The following is a 20,845-nucleotide window of genomic DNA, read 5'->3' on the forward strand; positions in this document are numbered from 1 at the left end:
TTGAATTAAGGTTGTTAAATAATTAGTTTACTGTTAACAATCTTGATTGCTCTTATGCAAATAAAACCCTTTCAATGAGAGTGACAGAGAAGCTCACAGCCATTAAAATCTTCAGAAATTATTAATGAGGACGGTTCTTGATCTACTTTTTTACCAACAAGGGTTAATTTCTGGTAGGTGTCTATCTCAGCTACTTTCATTGTTTTGAGTGATTATTTTTATTGTAGCACGTGTTTCATTTTTTCTTTTACTACTAGCAATATTTTATAATTCTCAAATGGCAATTTTTGACTCTAATTTCTTGTGGATGTTCACCAAACACACATACATAAAATCTGCTAAGACCACCCATTCTTGGATCAACATAATAAATATTGTAAAATAGACACTCTATCATCAAGAATCTGCAATAGCAATGTTTATCTTCATTCTTCTAATGATTTTGCATATTGAAATTGATTTTCAAGAACTAAAATTACAAAAATAATAAAGAACAAAAGACAAATTTTGTTTCAAGATTTCTAAAAACTACTTGCAGAAAGAAAGAATCATTCTATTCCTATGCATGAATTGCTTCAGTGCTGTATATTCTGCAGATGCTCTTTCTTGAGAGCCATAAATTTTGCTGCAATATCATCATAATCTGGCAATTTAGGATGCACATGATAAGGAGATTGAATGGGAAATGACTTTGATCTTAAAACATTTTCTGTTCGATCCCCTTTATGCCTCTCTTGAGGCATTGTCATGGCTCTCAAATAAGGAGGCTTTGCTGCTTTTCTTGTAAGAGGACTAATAGGCCTATTAGAGAAGGCATACCATTCCATTTCTGTGTCTGGACTTTGAAAATGAGATCTTTTGTATGGCTTGTCATAATAAATAACACATTCAATGTCTTTTACAAAAGTATTTTCTGTAGAAACAGATCTTCTTCTTCTTCTTGATCTTTTCTTGACTGTCTTTACCCTCCTTTTAGAACTACTTGAGCTTGAACAATCACTCAATGATTCATATTTTTCCATACACTCTATATCACAACAATCTTCCTCTTTTCCCTTCTTACAAATGTTTAAAGATGATCTGAACTTGAAAATTCTTTGGTCTTGAAAGTTTCCTTCTTTTGCAACGGAACATTGAACCTCTTCTATATCATCAAGGTAAACTATTTCCTCATGAAACTGAGGGAGACTTTCTGAAGAAGATGCTGTCAGTTTTTGGCAATCAACTATGTATGACTTGTTAATAGTCTCACTATCTTTTGCACCTAAAGCAATATGTTCAAAAATATTTTCTGTGCTATTCATTGGAGACTCCATTATATTCGGCGAAGATTGATCAACCATAGAACAACTATGACAAGCACTAATTATGTCAGCCTGTTGAATATTGCATTCCTCGTTCGCCTATTATTACATAGAAAAAAAATGGAATTATACTAAATCTGATATAAGCAAATCTAATAAAACTAGTTAATGGAACTCCTGAACTACTAAGCTGTAATAAGATCTAATACTCTTAGTTTTGGCTTATTGACAGAAGCATCAGAAAATACCTGTCGTTGCAATTCAGAAGTGTATTCGAGTGCCAAAATCTCTGGCTTGAGGGAGTAATCTCTAGTTATTTCATCAACCAATTTTTGCTTCACATAATCAGGAACTAATTGAATAGACAATTTCTCTTTTATCTGCAAGTGATATTTTTTATCATTGAAACAGAAAAAGGAAAAAAAATGTTCATGAATATCTAAGGATATAAGTAAAAAGCATAAAAACCTGAAAGTTGACAAGATTGCCAGGCAATAATTCAAGAGCTGTCATTTCAAATCTCTGGCCATAACGCTCTCTAAAGAGCTTTCGAATTGCACGAAGCTCGGGTAGATCCCCACATCTTGCAGAGGCATATATAAGACTTGAAACTGCTTCATTGATATCATTGGGACATTCCCTAAAACCACAAAATTCCAAGATAAATGCTGCTGGTTTCAGTAAAGATAAAAACTGGGGATAAAGCAAGATTGATACTTGTGCTTGCGAATATACGAAATATGCACGATAATGAATTCGCAGAAACTTTCCAATAGTTCGTAAATTTCCATGACGGTTTCATCTTTGAAGAGCTGCTCAGCCTGAAAATGAGAACATGTTAATGATGAGAAAGCAGATGAGTAAACAGGGGAATTTTCAAGTTAACACAAAAGCTAGAAACTTTCGGCTATGGAGTTAATATTTAAATATACCCTATTAAAGGCAATATCTTCATAGCCAATCTTGACGAGCTGAGCTACGTCCTCCCTTAATTGCCTCACAATTGAATACCTTTTGCTCTTCAACAGTTTGAGCCGGCACTGAATTCTCTTGATCAGCTTCTTGCTAGAACCCAAAAAGCACAAAATCTATATAATAAAAAAAAACCGATAAAAAAGCTCAAAATTATGAACCCATAAATAATTACTCACCATTTAGAAGCTTTTCTCCACCCAAACAAAAAATCGAACATCTTCTAATATTTCACTCTGTTTTCCTATCAGCTTTCCTCAACAAGTAGCAGTGATCAATATTTATGAAACTAAAGCTGGTGCTGGTGTTTTGCATGCTGTAGTTTAAAGAAGATGAGAGATTAAAACTGAGTTTGTTTTCAGTTTTTAGTTGGGAGAAGTTTTTGGAGAAGGTGAAGGGGCTAACTGAACCAACATGGAACATGAAAGTACATGGCAGTTAAAGAGTCTTAAAGGTGGGAGTTGGTTTTAGGAGAAGTGGGTTTGAAAAATAATGGAAGACAGTAATACACACAAGACAGTTATGATCTCTCCTTCCAGTTGAGAAAAAAACTGCTCCACTCTTCCTCAGTTTTCGGGACACTTGGCACCTGCTGTTAAATAAATAGTGCAAAAACAGAGGAAACAGAGGCCTTTATCCATTAAAAATTTCTTTTATTTATATTTCGTTTTATTCTTGTGGTTCTGCGAGACTGTAATCATGTTTAGCAGTGGACAACTAGATAAATTTTATTTCAATGTACTAAAAATAATGGTTAATATAATAAGGTAACTTTTAGTTGTTAAAGTGAAGCTTTATAATGAAATTTGGAAAATAAATAATGAAACTTGGAAGAAAAAAAAAAATTTATACATCAAAAACTAAATAAAAATTAGAAGAAATTCCGAAATTCATATAAACTGTATAGCTAATTTGCAATCTCGTAATTAATTGATTGGTGGCATAAAAAATACTACTATTATTAAATTTTTATATTTTTTTTATATTTTGTTTTATCATAGCTTAAAATTATGTATAGATCTTCACTATGATAAAATTTTATTGCAATTTTTGAAAAATACTCATTAGTTAGCTGTAGTTCTGAAATTGTCCTTCGTACAAATAATTAAGCAGACACAGACAAGACAGACTGAACCTTAATTCACACACACCTGCATAGGATAAAGCTTAAAATATAAAACAAACAAAAATAAAAGCACTTCAGTCAAAGAAACAGGTAAGCAAACCAAGGTCTCTCTCTCTCTGGTACTACAAGTATAATGTTTGAGCTGGTGACCAACTGAATGGCATGACATATTGGCATGCAAGAAGAAAGGTGGAGTGGGGTCCTTGCTTAGGCATGGAGGAAAGCATGATGATGGAGTGACATAAAGGTGAGTCATTGACTCTGACAACAACTTCAAATTTTCATTTCTTTATAAAGAGAATGTTTTTGTAATGATTAGTTCACAATAATCCGACCATCATTCTATTTGTTTATAAGAGGATTGCTTGTCCTTGAATATGCTTGTATGCTCTTTTGGGTTTGAAGATTTATAGGTGTCTTATACGCGTTTGTTCTTATGCTTGAGTTGCGTTTCTTTTCTTGTTTAAACATTTGACATCTATAGAGTCACAGAGGATTAATTTATTGCCTGGAGTAAATGAAGCAATTGCTTAAATATTTTCACATAATTAGTCACAATTTTCCAAGATTTGGCTGGAAAGTTATGATGAAGCAAGTGTTAAGTTCGAACCTTTGTGGGAAATTTTTAAAGTCTGACATGATTGATTAATGGACCTTCAAGCGTGATGGAGAATAATGAGAATCTACCTGCAAAAACGATAAATGTCAATTCTCACCATAGTGGTTTTTAGATGTTGCTTTATTATGTATTTTGTGTGATTTTGGATATTGAGACCTATTAGAAATATAAGCATATTACTGGTGCTACATCTCTGAATGGATTAGACTGGAAACTCAACCCCAGCATACGGATAGGTTGTGCAAAGTTTTATTAGGTTTCTAACCATCCAAGCATGAAACCAACATGTGTAACTTCTTTTTTTTTTTTTTTCCCCATAGTTCTTATCAATTTTGCTACATATATAACGCTCTAAAATTTCAATGCTGCGATAGTTAACAGTTAATTCAAGTAGTTTTAATTTATAAAAAAGGATGCAGGGAGGGGGTGAATTTTTTTTTTTCCAAACCACCAAAAATCTTCAAACTTAACTCATCTCTATACCTAACTAGAAACAAGTTATATCAGTAAATTCTGCAGGATTGACTCCTGGAAAATATGCTCATGATCAATGTTTTTCATCTTTGTAATCTAGATGGTTGAAACATTATCTCGCCTTTGTCATATAATCATTCACTATTTATATGTAAAACCTCTATCTTCTGCTATGGTCTCCTTACCTTATCTGGTTCTCATTATCATCTCTAAGGAAGCCGTCTTTCAAAGCAAACAAAAAGCAATATACAATAAAAAACTGGAACTATGAAAGTAGAATCATGTATTTCTTTTCACTCCATTTATTTGCAACATGCTTATATAAATTAGAAGTCTATTTATTAATGCTATACTTAAATTTTATTACAATAGGCATATATAATGGTTCTGAGCTTTCAATATACATCACTCAACTTGGGGACGTTATAATTATACTCAATATATAGTATAGTTTTTAACATGTGCCTGCTTGGTTTGGAAATGGTATCCTATTGTTGCAAATAGGAGGCTGAAATAACATCACTCTGGTTGAGGACCAGTCTCTATTTCGTGAGCTATTTCTCTGGTCAACATATCAGCTCGATCATCCTGTCCACCAGCAAAGCTATAGACCTGAAATGCTAGCTGAAAAGCTCTCCAAAGAGTTTTTGCACTTGCCTTTAATTGGCTGTTAGTTTTTTGCCCACTTTCTGCACTCTCTGCTGCCTTTGCCTCTTTCCTTTCCTAGATCAAAACACCAAAAGGTTTAACACTGTTCAGGATTCATTCTAAAGTACTTGTTAATGGGATGCACTGTAAGTTTTTGTTTTTCTTCTGGTTTCCTCTTTTTCCCTTTTCTGAGAAGATAAACTATGATGTAAGGAAGATAAATAGTACCTTAATTGCAACCTCCATGCAGCTTGAAGAAAGATCTACCATTAATTCCTTAATACACAACAGAATGTTGAAGTCAAAATCAATTTTGTGGCTCTTGAACCGCTTAGAATCTTCATCTTTGCTTCTTTCCAATGTATCTATTTCTCCCTTGATCTGCTGGCAAGTATTTCTCAGAATCAACGACAAATAGGGCTGCCATGAAAATTCTGAATTTACTTGTCACAAGTGTAAAAAAGCTTACCTTGTTAAAGTAGGATTCAACCTTGTCAAGTTGCTGGTCCAAAGGAGGTGTTACCTTCCACTTCTCCAGTTTGGTAGCTATTTCTTCCAGCTTTAAATATAGTGCTGCTGCTATTCTCAATGATTCCAGCTTCTTTATGGGAAAACCTTCAAACTTTGCCAGCACCTGCATTTCAAGGAACTGAATGAGCATTTATTTTCATCGCTTCATGCCAATAATTCTGAATAAATGAGCCACCCTGCTTCTGCTTTCCTTTTTGTAGTTTAGCATACATGACTGAGCAACGAGCATCGTCAAAATTTAATAGGCTCAGCAATGGACATGCATTCACCAAACGGAGCATTATTCTTTCTCATTCACCTGTGTCTCATCAATCAATTTCTCCAAATGTTGCTCCACATACTTTTGGAATCTAATAAGATCAACCATGTCCTTGGTTTGGAAGGACTCAATGGCAGCTTTGATCTCCATGATTGATTTCCCATGATTCCTGACATCCTCTTCAATCTGTTGGAAATATGCTGATCTACAATGCCCATAGAAGAAAATCAAGTGCTAAGTAAGCAAAAACCATATTTGTTCTGTTTTTGTTTGGCACTCTGCAAGCAGCAGTAGCTGAAGCATACCTTTTTGTCATTTCTGCCAGCGCATCTGCCATTCCATGCTTCCCCCCTGCAGATCCTCCAACTTTTGGCCTTTTTCTATCATGAGGTTTGCCATTTAAATGACACCCTTCCACCTTGCCTCTGAGAAGCCTATACAAGTGTCCCATATGGCTTGATCTTTTTAATTTGGTTTGTTTCTTTGCGCGCAGGGCCTTTGCCATGCCAAGTGGAGGAGGAGGAGGTGGTGCAGCTCCATTTGGTTGTGGCATAGGAATTGGTGACACTGGTACAAACCCTTTAGATGTTGATACAGGCAGAGGAGAAGTTGCTGTTCCATTTGAAGGAAGATTGACAGGTGGTAACAAATTTTCTGATGGCATAGTTGGAGCTTGATCAGACACTATTGATGGAGGTGGTGGGTTTGGCACTGCTGCTGATTCTTTTGCTTCATACATCAAGTTTGAATTATAACTCAGAAGCATGGACAAATTGTCAGAAGTTTTGGAATCTTTTGGTCCTCTATTGTCCACCGTAGTTGATACATTTTGCATTTCTAAGTTTGTTTCATCAACCATTTGATCCATTACTTTCATGGAACTGTCACATTGAGCAGATTTTCTAGATGACAAGTTGAATGGGAGGTATTTTATTTCAATTGGCCGCAATTTCTCCACTGCATGAACTCTGAGAGACAATAGAAAAGGTGAGGCATATGTAGCATTTGCAAACTCCCCAATTTCCATAGAGAATGAAACTGCAGGAGCGAATGTTGCTGGAGTATCTGGAGAAGGACAGGTGATTTTCTTGTTTGAGAAGGACTCACTTAACGTGTCACCAATTGTCATACCCTGCATCCTTCCACCATTTTCCTTCTCTTCTTCCTCCATCACATCGAACATTTTCCTTGCAATGTCAATCATGTGGTTGAGCTTTTCAAGGACTTTTTGACCTTCAATATGAAATACTTATATCACTCTGAATTAAAATAAAATTTTTGTCATTTATGGAACAAGGGAAAGACATCTTACTAAGTTGCTCCAGAGTGATATCCTCTGTGCTCTCATTTGTATCATTGCCAAAGTTACTTATCCACTTGTGATTTTTGGCCCAGGAATCTCCAATGGATTCAAAAGCGTTATAGAGATGGTGCAATACCTGTATGAATGTATTTTTACATTATATTGCAGATTCAAGTAATTAGAACTATTTATCAAATTTGTTAATGTAATCCAGGTAACGAACCTGATCGAAGGATGTCTCTCCTGTTTCTGGAGTCACATTATAGTTTACAATATTGGGGTATAAGTTGTGGAGATCTTCAACAGTGCCCATCATCAACTGCCGGAAGATCCAAAATATGAAATTTTCAGGAATAAATAGATTTGAGAACTTCCTTGGCTTCAGTAAAAGTAAATAGATGAGGACCTCATTAATGGGAGCAGAACCATCACAGGGAGGAAGGTCAATGATGTCTCTAAAAGTTAGTATCTTCTTCCGGAGCTCCACCATTAAAAATATATCTCCTCTCCATCCACATGAGTTACTTCTTATTATGCTCATCTTTTCCTTTAGATTCTTGTTGCCTGCAAATGTCGATTATTTCTTAATGATGTTTTTTTCTCCGGAGATATTCTCATCAAGGAAATTTATCTATTGAAAATGTATACAACTCATATATTTCCACCTGAAATTTATGGCACTGCTTCATGGCAATTTTTCTATTTTCTTGAAATGTACTGATCACTGGATATTTCCTGTGTTCTAGAGTATAGTCCAGACAATGGATATTCCATCTTGCATTTACAGGATTATGGCTTTACTAGATAATTTTCCATTTGAAATTCTCTAATACATACATGAAATTTTGAATTGTTCTTGTATGCGAGTTGTCATATTAATTTTGTCATACCTGTGATCCACTTGAAAAACAGAGAGGTCCTGGCACAATAGCTGATGACTAGCTTCCAAATCTTGCTCACAAGACAATTTCCGAATTCCTAATTCCTACCGGTTGATACCTGCAGGAATTTTCAAAGTGCCAAAGCTGGAAACTGAGATTTGAATTGAAGAGAAAGAGAAGAATGAAGGGTAAATTTTTTTAAGTCTGAAAAACTCTCAACTGTTTACCATTGGATAGAGTTAATCCAAATCCAGAAATTACATTTCTGATGCGAATGTTCAAAGACAGCAGCAGCAGCGCCTGTCTCCTCTTCCCTGATGGATCAAGGGATGCCCGAGGTAGGGCATAAAGCAGACAGAGCTCTTTTCTGTGTGCCTATTTTTTAAGACTATAAATGGCTAATTAATTTTCCTCCAACAATTTAGGAACTGAAAGGTTTGACAAATTGCCACTTGTCTGAGTTCTCAGGTCTAAAATAACTAACATGATCTGTGCCCATCGCATGAATGCCAATCCCTTTTATATTAACGTAACTTGATCCTGATCAAAACTTTTTGAATTCATATTTGTAACTTTAGCTTAAAATTTTTATTTCATTACCAATTAGACAATTATTAGCTACAGAAATTTTTTACACTGCACAATATATATTTTATTGTTGACCTTCTATGTGCATAATATAAAGCGGAGGCTGCTAACTATAACCTTCGCTTCCCAGAATTATGGGAACAACCTTAACTTTCTTGATTCTGATTATGATAATATATAGATAGATAGATAGATAGATAGATTAAAAGAATACATAAAAATCTGCTATGTGTAGCATTAGAAGACTAATGGAGGATCAAGAAATAAATATTGAACATTTCTAATTCTGAATTGTGAAAACAATGGCAAGTGGGTGAGACATATTACAAGAAATTGACATTTCTCTCAAGAAACACCACATATACAAATTTCAATTCGGACAAGAGCCTATATTATACAATATCTACACCTGCAAAATGCTTATATATGTATATTTCATTTGTCGATATTCCCAATCTCTTCCATTCCACGCTCATGTGCTTTCCCTCCGTGCAGCAAAAGACGAATATATTAACAAGAAGAAGGAGAAAAGAGATGTTTATCAGATTGTTAAACCTCGAGAGCATACCAATACTGACTTGAAAGAATCTTTGCTTTCGTTTTTGGCGACAAGTTGTTGACAACCAAAGAACAATTGAGAAAAACTGTAACTTGTCTGAAAGGGAAATCTTGAACCACGACAGAAACAGGTGCTTTTACCTCTACAAGTAAAGGAATTTTTCCAGTATTTCTGTTTTGCATTAGAGCTTCTTGAAGCTTTGATCCGAATGCACTTTTTCCTTTCAGAACTATTCGAATCATAGTGGTGTTTGAAGTAGGCTGAAGAAAGGCAGGAACTTTTCCTTTACATAAAGTAGAATCTCTATACGTTACAATAACAGAACTGTCTTTTCCATATCGAAAGCCTATATGCTGATTCGGGTTTTCAGATTTAACAGTCACAACAAATTCTGCATACAGACTGAAATCTTGCTGGAGATCAAATGTATTGACATCGAAACGTTCAACTTTGTAATGGGGTATTTCAGGCTCGAAGACGGTGAAAAGAGCAACAATAGCACCAGCTAAAAGGATGATCAAAATAAGCCAGAAGAAAAAACAACAGCAGACACATTTTAGACAAAAACTTCCACTGGATTTACCAGAATGGTCTTGGTAGCGAGGAACATGTCGCCTCTGAGGAGGAGGTCTAAGGGTGGTGGGAGCTTGATTACTGTTCAACATGACATCCTTTGGCTGGTATGGAGGTGGCTTTCCCATTGAAGACTAAAGGTCCTAAAGGGTATACACCCTAAGTACGGTGGACGTATTTCCAAAGAGATTGGACAAGAAGAAAGAAAGGCTATTCTCCTTCTCAGCCAACAATCTTGGAAGTGGAAAGGAAATTCCCTCCATTCCTTAAGGACATTGTTACATATGTGTGGACATGGAAGATTTTTGAGTATTTACCCTGCCTTTTTGTATTAACTTAATTTGTTTTTCTATTTTAGACATGATTAACTCGTTTGGGATTTAACTTTTAACTAATGTGTTATTGTTGTAACCCATTTGCTAGATTATTTTTTGTCAGCTCATCCAAACACACTAATTTAGGAATATCTAACTATATAACAATTTTTTTATGTATTTTATTCTTTTAATCCACTGTGTTAAATCGGTTTCTTTTTTACGTGTGATAAACAATTAGTTCATTAATGTGTAAAATTTTTTCATCAAAGTATAATATGAAATTTCAATTGGACCGACACCAGCCGAGATATATATATTTAGGGTTGAGCATATCTCTCTTACTCTTGTTAAAGATCTTTCGACACGTTATTCATGGTCATCACCATTAGGAGGGTTTACCTGAATTTTATCTCGGACCGAGCATGGAAACAAGACGAAAAGAAGGAGATTTCATTACTAGATTACTAGCATAATCCACTAATTAACCTTCTAATAAAGGGTAATTCTTGATTATGATTAAGGAATTCACTTTGTATATATAAGAAGAGATGAAAATTAACAATACTTGGTAACTCTCGTAGGAGAAGAGGTGCAAATTGCTGATCTAGAAATACAAGATCTTGAAGCACCAACTCTAAGAAACGACATAAAAGAAACCAAAACAGTTTTCACTTTAACCACCACCTTCTTTAGCTTTCTTGATCTTGATGTTCTCAGTTCGCTTCTTGAAGTTAACTTGTAAGACTGTAGAAATATCTGCCTTTGCTTAGCTCTTGTAACTCTATAAGAAGTCATCATCATGGACTTGGAAGGAGTTCTCCGGCCAAGATTTGCTTTGCTCATTCCATCCAATGGCTCATAACCGTTTAATCTGCGACTAAGTTTTGTTCTGGTGTAGCTCCGAACAAGGGTGTCCATGGCTGCTGTTTCAGAAATATTAAAGGATTGCTGTAGATTCTAGTAATATATAGAGAAGAAAGAAAATTCTGATCTTGGTTTTATTTTATTTTATGTTTTATTTCCGTTTCTTTAAACTCTGTGTTTGACCGTTATTTCCTGTTTTCCATTCTTGGCGGGCGCGGATATACAGTAACCAGATGTAGCAAGTCAAGATTCAAGAATCAAGACTACCTAACAACTCCTCCAATTCCATAGATAAAAATATATTTCAATTGGGATTTTCTCAACATAATTGATCAATAAAAATGGATATTTGTGACTTTATTATATAAAAAAAATAAAAATTTACTCCCCAAAATTATAAAAATATAATATTGTGAAAACAATCAACAATTAATTTGAAATGAAACATGGATATTAGTGTTAAATTTAAATATGATATTGCAAAAAAACAATCAAAACGTGAAATGAATAATACAAATTGTTTTTTTTTATTTATTTCTTGACTTGGATTAAAATAATTTACATTTATAACAATCGCATAATTTATTTTGAAATAATTTTTAATGAATTTAATAATTCTAAGTATATATATAAGATAATATGTTCTTCAACTAATTTTTTTTTTAATGTTGAAAAACAGTTTAACAAACAAGATGTGCTGTGTGTATGAAGCTGTAATTAGGCTTCCATTATTGACCATTGACCAGAATATTCTTTTTATAGCCAAATTGAATGGGAGAAGCATTAAGAATGTAGGCAGTTAAGTGTGAATCTACTTTAGTAAAATGCCTGATTTATAACATGGAAATTAACAAGTTTGAATATCTAATATTTTATTTCCTTTCAAAAATTTTTTAAAATATAGAAATATATATATATATAGTTGTCAAGAACAAAGTCATTTTCGAAGAAATTTCCAAGTCCAGTCCAAAAATAGGAAAATCAAAATTAAGACCCCACAATTAATTATTACATATGTGGAAGACCTACAATAAGGATGTTGTGAGTTGATGAAGGTAGGGTCACTAGTACTTAGTACGTGCCCATTGCCCTATGTCAATTTTCATTTTTGTTTATGGGAAGAAAATACATTTTTGAAACCTTATTTTTAATATAAAATTAATCTCATTTGTCGCTGTTTCTTTTTCTTAAGTAATTTTTTCTTTAAAAATCGAATTTTTTAATTTTATAAAGGTCCTTTGTCAGAAAAATTATCTATCAGCGATTTGTTATTTCATATAAAATTTGCACATTAAAAATTCACTAGGTAACTTCAAATATATCGTATCACTTTGAATCACTCGCTATAAATTACTTTCTATCAATTTATCATGTTTGAGGTTTATTTTCTTGAAAACCAACTTTCCAAAGACTTGTTTTCTTGAGAATTTTATTTACACGAAAAGGCATAAGGTGAATTTATAAAAGAAAACAAACATTAGTGGTCCCAAGTTTAAGCTGGAAAGCACATATATAGTATTACATATACTCCAGAAACATTAATGGCAATCACATTGAATCCTCAGTACCCAATTTATTATTGTATAAATAGATATTAATAATCCTTCTATTGCATCGAAAATTCAAGAAAATTTGAAAATCCCTCCTTTGCATGCATTAATATATGCATTGTCTAAGTACTTTCCAAGTCAGAAAGATCACGTAAAATCAAGAAGCACTTTGAATGATCGGTAACTTCTTCTTCTAATACTGTGTTTGTATGCATCTTCCTCTACTCCTTTTTCATGTGACCTTCTTTGTCACACATGGACACCCCTCTCTATATAACTACACACTCTTGCCTGTGATTTGCTTCAATATACCTATACTACGTCTCTTCTTTATCCATTTATATATAATACCCTTTTCGTTATACTTCTATTCTACTTCTTCACCATATTTTTCCAATTCATATATAATACTCCAAAGCCATAACAAAGCCATGAAAGGTTCTGTTTTTGTTGCTCTATTAGTCATTGCTCTTCTTCTTCTTCTTCCTGCCGTCATATCTGGAAGGCACATTGGCAGACAGCGGACTCGTATGTCTCTCTCTTTTTTTTGTTAAACATTTAATGCTTATATATGTTCATAATCATGGATCACAAAATGTGTTTAAACCCTTTTTTTCTTTTCTGAAAACTAATTTTCTTTCCAAAAACTATGTTAAACAGGTCATGGGCATCACCGTTCTGCACAGGCTAGGACAAGAGACGGAGTAACTGTAGCGAATCCAAATTTTTACAGGGAAATAAGGGCGACAAAGAGAAGGGGACCAGATACAGTTGAAATAGCAGGATCGAGCTTGCCTGATTGTTCTCATGCATGTGGGTCATGCTCGCCATGTAGACTGGTTATGGTCAGCTTTGTTTGTGCATCACTTGAAGAGGCTGAGACTTGTCCTATGGCTTATAAATGCATGTGCAGAAACAAGTCTTATCCTGTACCATGAACTTCAATTTTTCTTTTTTTTTTTTATTAGGTTTAGCTTATTTTAACTAACTAGGACTAATTATCAGGAGAGTTCATGCTTTTCTTTTCTTTTTTCTTTGCCAACTTTACATTGTATTCTAGGCTTGCCTTTCCTTGTGTAATCAGAGAGTTTTCTTCATCATTTTGATCATCATCAACAGTTTAAGAAAAGTTAAAGTTCCGCTCGTGAGTAAGTAAGATCGCGAGTTCAAACCATATATAATTTCAGATCCAAATAACTTTAAATGAAAATAAATAATAAATTACCGACAATGTATCGGTGGAATGTTAAGCAACTTCAATTTCAGTAAAATTGAGATTCCAAAATAATTCTTTTATAATTAGTGAATTAATATGATTATATTTTTAAAATATTCTTTTTACATAAAATGCCAAAACAGAGTGTGAAAAAATTCTACATATTAATATGTAGAGAAGTATTAATTAATCACAAAGATAAGAAAACTCTTCTTTTCTTTTTCGACCCTTTTCTCAACTTAGGAGCTGAGCCAAAATTGAACTTGCCTAATCCTCTGAGGAGCTATGCGAGCAAATAGCCAAGATTATAGGAAATTGGCTGGTCATGACAGACAGACAGGGAAAAGAAAAAGAAAAAAACCATCCTTTGCTTGTATGGATGCCAAAAAAATCTCTGTGAAAAATGGCAATCCTTCTCCTTCTCCTTTACCTTCTCCTCCGTGTCTTTCTTCAATTCCACTCTCTTCATCTACTCCCATTTCTGCCCCCACCATTACTTTGTCCTATTGGCCATCCTAACATCAACCATCCATCACCACCGCCACCACTATCATCATCATGCCATTCTCAAAAATGGCATGAAAGGTGAATTCTTGATTCTTTTCTACAACTTTTTTGTTCGTGTAATTTTGTTTTTTGTTTGTTAATGTTGTTACACTGGAGAAATAGATGCCCCACTTTACCCTAAATTTTCAATTTTTCTTTTGTGAAACTAACCTTTTGAAGTGAAAAAGCATATGCATAAAGATCCCGTTAATTGTGGCTGTTAATTTCTATATCTCCAAAAGTTAGCTTCTGGGTATCTCTGTATTTAACCCATCATTGCATTCCTTGACTCTGTCTCTATCAAAAAATGAAGATGATGGGAGTTGTATAATAGGTGAGCATGGGTTGGTTGCAATTATGTCACCTCATTTTTTTCATTACCTTTTTGTCTTTTGGCCTTTTGCTTTCGGTTAAAAAGAGCAAAAAGAATCAAACTTTAATTTTTGGCTACCTCATGAGATTAAGGAAGAGTAGACAATGCTTTCCCTCTTGCTCTTTTCTTCACAGAGTAAAATCTTCACTTCTCTTAGAATTTCTTCCACTCCAGACTAATTGCTGATAATTTAGAGCCTCTTAGAAGTACCCATTTGAGAAAAAAAAATTCTGCTTATTTGTTAAATATCTTTGACTTCTTTATGCTCCCAGTTAGTTTTCGAATATGTCATGATTGATACACTCAACCCTGCCATTGATTATTGCCTGCACATAAGCTTCTTCCTTAAGCAGATTGCTCTTTTTAATTAATTAATTAATGTTTGAAGAGTTGGTTACTCCTCTTAATAATATGCATTGTCTTTCTTTATGCATTTCTAAGTGGATGACTCTTTAGAGTTTAGATTATAGTTTGTATTTGAAATTGCTTGTTTCTTTAGTGGTTAAATATGAATTTGTTTTGCATAAAGGCTTTTCATCTTTTGCAAGGGCTTATGTTTGATATACTTTCAATTGGACTAGAACATTTTTCTATCTCTCACATAGCCACTACTCTCCCAATAGCTCAGAATCCAAACTTCCAATTCATGCATTTTGAATTTCTACTTTCATGCCTATGTGGTCATCTGAGCATTTGATCTGTACAGCCCATTTGAGCGTAATGCCACTGCATAAGAATTGGTATTTGCCTCTCTTAGTTCAATAAAATAAATAGGATAGTCCATTATCAAATTTAAAGAAAGATAGCTTTATGATTTTGGCGGGGGGGAAGTATGTATAGAGCCATTTCTATGATGCAATTATTTTATACAAAGAATTTACTTTGAAATTCAAATGTAGGTTGATGAGGATGAAGTTTACTGGAGATCAGAAAAGGGAAGTGAAGAGTTGGAATGGTCTTACAGTTCCACTCACGTAATTTCTCAGCTAACTCAATGTTTTAGTGAGTAAAGTTTCATATTCTTTTGTCAAAATTCTCTGTCCTGATAATATCCTTAAGTGTTCATAGGTATTATAGCTTTTGATGCTCTTACTCGCCAAGTTATTCTAAATTTTTTGATTTCTCTCCCTTGTCTCAATATATAGAGATTGTAAAAAGAATAGATTTATGATATGAAATAATGAAACTATCCTGAATATGACACGTTCTAAGTTAAAGGCCACATCAATAAGTTTGTATAAGATGAAGATGGGATTCATATAATCTCAGTCATTCCCTTGAATCCTTTACTTATTGATCAGTCTTCTCGTTTTTGTGGTTGTAGCTAATGCTATGATCGGGCCACGAGCATGGTTCGGAGGGATCTTCAATCGCTTAGGCAATAAAAATGAGAAATTTCTTGACAACCCTTTGACTCCTTTTCAGGTGAATGAATATATTAGCAAGCATTTCCCACTTTACATTTAGTCATACTTCCTTTTTTTTTTTTTTTTCAAGATGAAGCTGAACTTGCATTCTTATGCTTGTCTGTCTGCATTATTTGTTTTAACCAGTTTGAAAATTTTTTGTCAACAAGTATTTCTTTTTCAATCCCTTAGAAATTAATTTCACATTTCACAAATATAACCGGATTTTAAGATATCATAGAATATTAATAGAAAGTGAGCCAGGCCCAGTGGGATAAACCATGCAGCACTGAGAATCAGGCTTGCAATGCTGCAAAGCTATCTGTGGTAGCTGCAGCCAGGCCTGCAGTAACCGCAAGACTTGCTAGCCTACAGTAGCTGCAAGGCAAGCTGCAGTAACCGCAGCTAAGCTTGCGGTAAATAATATGCTTACAATTTATTTCATCAACGAAGTCATATATAGAAATGAAGAATATAGTTACTGTTTGTTTTGGGAACACACTGCACCATAATTGCTGCCTACAATGGAAGGTTGAATGAGAATGTGCTAAATATGCTTTGATTTTTCATTCTCATCTTCACTATTTTTTGATGTTCTTGTGATTCTTATCAGGAACAAAGACTTAAAAAGCTTCAAGAGCGATTGCAAGTTCCATTTGATGAGACTCGTCCTGATCATCAAGTACGTTTTTCTTTGCAATGTACTTTTGCTTTATTCATCCAATGCTTGTATTGGATTTACTTCTGCAAAATCTATTGGCTAAAAAATTATCTATCCAATCGTGTGAAAAGAAAAATTAAGAATGAACTTTATCATTCTCTCCATTTAATGCTGAATCTTAGCTGTTATTAGGAGATGCCCAGTAACAATGTTAATTCAATTAACTCATTTTCCTTTCTTTTTGTCAGGAAGCTCTTTTATCATTGTGGAATTGTGCCTTTCCAGATGTTACTCTGAAAGGCATGATCTCTAACCAATGGAAGGAGATGGGATGGCAAGGTGCTAATCCGTCAACTGACTTTAGGTAAAGTTCTGAAAATGTCTTTATGTTCTTTTAGTAATTATGGTAAGCTTTCTTTCCTTTCTTCCTGTCTCTAACTGATAAAGAGATTCCAGTGCTCTAGTGTCATGAATGGAACTGTACTGATTTTATTCTGCATTTGTAATTCTGATATGATCATAATGAATTGACTTTTTGTCCTCAGGGGCTGTGGCTTCATTTCTCTTGAAAACTTGCTGTTTTTTGCCAGGACTTATCCGGTATGCCTTCTTGAGACTCTTAAGGATTTATGCAAGTATTTCTTTGTGTTTTTTCCCCTTTCTTCAGAATCTACTTTAATGAATTTCTGATACCAAATTTGCGAAGAAAGTGAGGTAATTAAGATTATTACTAATTGTATGCAAATACAAAATGAAGGTATCTTTTCGTAGGTTATTGTTCAAGCAGGGTGGCAAGCGAGCAACTTGGGAATATCCATTTGCTGTTGCTGGCATTAATGTTTCATTTATGTTGATCCAGATGTTAGATTTACAATCAGGTTTATATACATCTTTATTGCATAAAAGGTCTCCTTCAAGAGATTTTCTTTGTTTAGATTGTAATTGTTGTATACTACTGTCTTTACAGAAAAACCAAAAAATCTTCCAGGAATCAATTTTCTTAAATTACTGGGAGGTAATTGGATAACAATCTAACCCATTGTATCTTGATGTTTCCTTGAACTACTTCAATTAGCTATTATTTTTCTGATAGCTGCACATTTGAAATTTGCAGAAGATGAATCTGCATTTGATGTATTATACTGTTTAGCTTTTGAACTGATGGATGCACAATGGCTTGCCATGCATGCATCTTATATGGAGTTTAACGTATAACCTCTCTCTTTTTCTTGGAAAATTTAACAATCAACAAGGTTGAATCTTTACTCATTTTATGACCTGTAAACTGCTCTTCACATTCTTGCAGGAGGTCTTAAAAGTAACAAGGACACAATTGGAGAGGGAGCTGTCTTTAGACGATGTTCATAGAATAAAAGATTTGCCAGCATATAATCTGTTGTATCAGTAGGGATATTATAGTTGAATTGTCATAAACTCCTTGAATTCCACATCATATCTGCTCCAACTGAGACAATTTTCTACTGCTGGAGAGATCTATTCTGAAGTTTCTGATGTCAAATGCTAATATATGCAAACAATTTTTGGTGATTTATAGTAGAGATTTATACACTTGAACGCTACAATTAATGGGCTTTAAACTTGATAATTTGAAGGAACCTGCTGTCTTCCCTAGTGGCTGTTGCAGCCAAATAATTTGACGGAAGAGACAAGAAACATCTTGTTCTTATTCTTTCTTTCTTTCTTTCACAATTTAATGGACCTCTCGGTAGGATTCCAACTATAAAAAGTTCAAACGGTTTATCAGAATAAAAACAAAGAAGAAACAAATGGATCTTGTAGGATTCCTATGAAATTCTTCGATTTCTTCTGGAAGCAGGTGGTCATTCATCTCCTTCATACTTTCCATGAAGTGGGGACTAAACTAAATTGGAATAGCCTTAATTTAAAAGTTTAGAAAGATAATTATGATTCTTGTAAAAAAATAAAAATTTTGATACGAACAGTAAGTTTTTTTTCTAGAAACCAAATTGTAAAGGTGAAATATATTTTTCTTTTCTTTATATGACAATAAATGACTACAAATTATTAACCATATATGAATGATTTGATACGGAGCGAGAGATTTCGAGTGAGTCGTTTTGACCGTGAAAGTATCCAACTTTCTCCCTTACGAATTAAATATGTTGTGGTGAATGATTACTTGATTATTTACATTGCAAGTAAGTCCACTATGCCAGCTTCTAGAACTCCAAAATTTCACCTGTGCTTACCTACCATTTTGAATTAAAAATTTTCTATTCTATATATATATATATATATGTATATATATATATATAACCACACCATTGATTATTTGACACACAACCCTCTTATCTAATACCCATTTCTCCCATCTCCTCCACTTACAGTAACATCCATTAGTTCAGAAACCTGAAAAAGAAAATGGAAACTCTGCCGGAAGCTCAGGCACTGCTGAAAGGCCAAGCACAGTTATGGCAGCACATGTTTGCTTTTGCAGACTCGATGGCTCTAAAATCTGCTGTGGAGCTACGAATAGCTGACATCATACACTCTCATGGTGGACCTGTCACCTTATCCCAATTATCCTCTTCCATTAACTCACCTTCAAACAATCCTGACATCTCCTACCTCAAACGCATCATGAGATTGCTCGTTCGTCGGAACATCTTCACCGTTGACCTTTCACCGGACGGTAAAGAAACCCTCTACGGGTTGACCAATGTGTCTAGATGGTTAGTTCATGACTCTGACTTGACACTAGCTCCTATGTTAATAATGGAGAACCATCCATCTGCGATGAATCCCTGGCATTTTCTCAGTGAATGTGTGAAAGAAGGTGGGATTGCGTTTCAGAAGGCTAATGGGTATGAGATTTGGGAATTTGCTTCCAGATATCCTGAGTTTAATGTTATGTTCAATAGTGGAATGGCTTGTACTGCTAGAGTAGTGATACGTGCAATTTTAGTAGGGTATAAAGATGGATTTGGTTGCATGGGATCACTGGTTGATGTTGGTGGTGGAACTGGAAATTTAGTAGCTGAGATTGTTAAATCACATCCACACATCAAAGGTATCAACTTTGATTTGCCTCATGTTGTTGATACAGCACCGGTTTATGAAGGTGTGTCTCATGTTGGAGGTGACATGTTTAAGGCCATACCAAATGCTGATGCAGTTATCATGAAGGTAAAAATAGATCACTTATCATTACGGGTATAAACTACGCAAGCGGAGCTCAAATCAACTTGGCTTGATAGAATTTAGTTCAGTTCGAGCTAGGTTTGAAACTCAACTCGAGTTCAGCTTGACGAAGAGATCAAGCTCAACTTGATCTAAATTTTCTCGAAGTTAGGGTGCTTGACTTATTAATTTGTTTATTAATTGTACGCATTTAATTACAACTCTCACCCTTTCATTTTCAAATCATTTTGCAATAAATGACACGATTTTAACATTACTATTTATCGAGTAAGATAAGACCAAAATAAATTACATATTCTACTTAGAAAATTTCAAATCACCCTCTTTAATGCTATAATATGTTAGTTTTTTATTCAAAAATAATAATCTTACACGCAATTCTATACCAAGACTAGTCTTCTTGTTCGTTTATAATATTATCTTGTTGCAGTGGATAATGCATGATTGGGGAGATGACGATTGCGTAAAGATATTGAAGAATTGCCGGAAAGCCATACCGGAGAAGAAAGGGAAGGTTATTATCGTTGATATAGTTTTGAAACCAGAGGGTAATGACCTGTTTGATGATACTGGTTTGGTTTTTGATCTGTTAATGATTGCACATTCTTCTGGTGGAAAGGAAAGAACTGAGGCTGAATGGAAAATATTGTTGGAAGAAGGAGGCTTCCCTCGTTACAATATTATCAAGATTCCAGCTTTAACTTCCATTATTGAGGCCTTTCCTCAGTAAAATTTGTAATTATTAGGTATATCGTCAGTTAATATGTATAACTACGAGAGAGTCGAAAACTTTTATGATGTGAGGTTTAAAGAGGGATTACACATCATGATTTTATAAAAAAGAAAAACTCTGTGAAAAATAAAAGATTTTTTTTTCCTCTATGAATAATTT

The 20,845-nt window shown here is 34.2% G+C and overlaps 6 protein-coding genes and 1 non-coding gene across 14 annotated transcripts; 3 read left to right on the plus strand and 4 right to left on the minus strand.

The window, feature by feature from the left end:
• Nucleotides 1-396: 396 nt before the first annotated feature.
• Nucleotides 397-2,863, minus strand: LOC105647048 (Ist1p). The gene is made up of 6 exons (XM_012233028.4): nt 2,456-2,863; nt 2,237-2,369; nt 2,022-2,125; nt 1,773-1,944; nt 1,553-1,684; nt 397-1,403 (listed from the first exon to the last, which is right to left on the minus strand). The coding sequence occupies exons 1-6, from the start codon at nt 2,494-2,496 to the stop codon at nt 576-578; spliced, it is 1,410 nt and encodes a 469-aa protein (XP_012088418.1). The 5' UTR covers nt 2,497-2,863; the 3' UTR covers nt 397-575.
• A 1,940-nt stretch (nt 2,864-4,803) lies between these two features.
• LOC105647049 (uncharacterized) lies at nt 4,804-8,485 on the minus strand. The gene is made up of 9 exons (XR_016320240.1): nt 8,345-8,485; nt 8,127-8,261; nt 7,643-7,800; nt 7,460-7,555; nt 7,246-7,372; nt 6,239-7,166; nt 5,973-6,138; nt 5,372-5,777; nt 4,804-5,218 (listed from the first exon to the last, which is right to left on the minus strand). It is a non-coding gene; the product is annotated as an uncharacterized LOC105647049 (transcript).
• A 469-nt stretch (nt 8,486-8,954) lies between these two features.
• On the minus strand, nt 8,955-10,254 carry LOC105646963 (NDR1/HIN1-like protein 13). The gene has a single exon (XM_012232925.4). The coding sequence runs from the start codon at nt 9,963-9,965 to the stop codon at nt 9,255-9,257; it is 711 nt and encodes a 236-aa protein (XP_012088315.1). The 5' UTR covers nt 9,966-10,254; the 3' UTR covers nt 8,955-9,254.
• A 146-nt stretch (nt 10,255-10,400) lies between these two features.
• LOC149497965 (uncharacterized) lies at nt 10,401-11,171 on the minus strand. Its single transcript, XM_089719825.1, has one exon. It carries the CDS (start codon nt 11,070-11,072, stop codon nt 10,710-10,712), a length of 363 nt encoding a protein of 120 aa, XP_089575951.1. The 5' UTR covers nt 11,073-11,171; the 3' UTR covers nt 10,401-10,709.
• Nucleotides 11,172-12,625: 1,454 nt separating this feature from the next.
• On the plus strand, nt 12,626-13,668 carry LOC105646965 (uncharacterized). The gene is made up of 2 exons (XM_012232927.4): nt 12,626-13,096; nt 13,229-13,668. The coding sequence occupies exons 1-2, from the start codon at nt 12,778-12,780 to the stop codon at nt 13,504-13,506; spliced, it is 597 nt and encodes a 198-aa protein (XP_012088317.1). The 5' UTR covers nt 12,626-12,777; the 3' UTR covers nt 13,507-13,668.
• Nucleotides 13,669-13,976: 308 nt separating this feature from the next.
• Nucleotides 13,977-18,353, plus strand: LOC105646966 (ELMO/CED-12 family protein). Of its 8 annotated transcripts, none has more exons than XM_012232931.4 (10): nt 13,977-14,369; nt 15,603-15,677; nt 16,028-16,128; nt 16,723-16,791; nt 17,019-17,134; nt 17,316-17,370; nt 17,528-17,648; nt 17,738-17,785; nt 17,885-17,979; nt 18,077-18,353. In XM_012232931.4, exons 2-10 carry the CDS (start codon nt 15,656-15,658, stop codon nt 18,176-18,178), a joined length of 729 nt encoding a protein of 242 aa, XP_012088321.1. In that variant the 5' UTR covers nt 13,977-14,369; nt 15,603-15,655; the 3' UTR covers nt 18,179-18,353. The 8 variants fall into 8 exon arrangements, with proteins under 8 accessions (XP_012088321.1, XP_012088323.1, XP_012088320.1 ...); XM_012232933.4 differs by having other exon boundaries at nt 13,978-14,369; nt 15,603-15,705; XM_012232930.4 differs by lacking the exon at nt 13,977-14,369 and adding an exon at nt 14,376-14,664.
• A 727-nt stretch (nt 18,354-19,080) lies between these two features.
• Nucleotides 19,081-20,842, plus strand: LOC105646968 ((R,S)-reticuline 7-O-methyltransferase). The gene is made up of 2 exons (XM_012232934.3): nt 19,081-19,938; nt 20,384-20,842. Exons 1-2 carry the CDS (start codon nt 19,174-19,176, stop codon nt 20,681-20,683), a joined length of 1,065 nt encoding a protein of 354 aa, XP_012088324.1. The 5' UTR covers nt 19,081-19,173; the 3' UTR covers nt 20,684-20,842.
• Nucleotides 20,843-20,845: the final 3 nt, after the last annotated feature.

The sequence above is a fragment of the Jatropha curcas genome, chromosome 3 (genome assembly GCF_041381405.1).
Source record: "Jatropha curcas cultivar XTBG-Jc1 chromosome 3, XTBG_Jcur_1.0, whole genome shotgun sequence".
NCBI lineage: Eukaryota > Viridiplantae > Streptophyta > Magnoliopsida > Malpighiales > Euphorbiaceae > Jatropha > Jatropha curcas.

Excerpts from the sequence above, each read along its gene's own strand:
- LOC105647048 (XM_012233028.4), bottom strand. The coding sequence starts at position 2,496 with ATGTTCGATTTTTTGTTTGGGTGGAGAAAAGCTTCTAAATG. Across the intron at positions 2,126-2,236 it reads AAGATATTGCCTTTAATAGG|GCTGAGCAGCTCTTCAAAGA; the intron begins GTATATTTAAAT and ends TCTCATTTTCAG. Across the intron at positions 1,404-1,552 it reads CTTCTGAATTGCAACGACAG|GCGAACGAGGAATGCAATAT; the intron begins GTATTTTCTGAT and ends ATGTAATAATAG.
- LOC105646963 (XM_012232925.4), bottom strand. The coding sequence starts at position 9,965 with ATGGGAAAGCCACCTCCATACCAGCCAAAGGATGTCATGTTGAACAGT.
- LOC149497965 (XM_089719825.1), bottom strand. The coding sequence starts at position 11,072 with ATGGACACCCTTGTTCGGAGCTACACCAGAACAAAACTTAGTCGCAGA.
- LOC105646965 (XM_012232927.4), top strand. The coding sequence starts at position 12,778 with ATGCATCTTCCTCTACTCCTTTTTCATGTGACCTTCTTTGTCACACAT. Across the intron at positions 13,097-13,228 it reads CATTGGCAGACAGCGGACTC|GTCATGGGCATCACCGTTCT; the intron begins GTATGTCTCTCT and ends TATGTTAAACAG.
- LOC105646966 (XM_012232928.4), top strand. The coding sequence starts at position 14,785 with ATGAGATTAAGGAAGAGTAGACAATGCTTTCCCTCTTGCTCTTTTCTT. Across the intron at positions 15,706-16,027 it reads TCAGCTAACTCAATGTTTTA|CTAATGCTATGATCGGGCCA; the intron begins GTGAGTAAAGTT and ends TTGTGGTTGTAG. Across the intron at positions 17,786-17,884 it reads TTTTCTTAAATTACTGGGAG|AAGATGAATCTGCATTTGAT; the intron begins GTAATTGGATAA and ends TGAAATTTGCAG.
- LOC105646968 (XM_012232934.3), top strand. The coding sequence starts at position 19,174 with ATGGAAACTCTGCCGGAAGCTCAGGCACTGCTGAAAGGCCAAGCACAG. Across the intron at positions 19,939-20,383 it reads CTGATGCAGTTATCATGAAG|TGGATAATGCATGATTGGGG; the intron begins GTAAAAATAGAT and ends ATCTTGTTGCAG.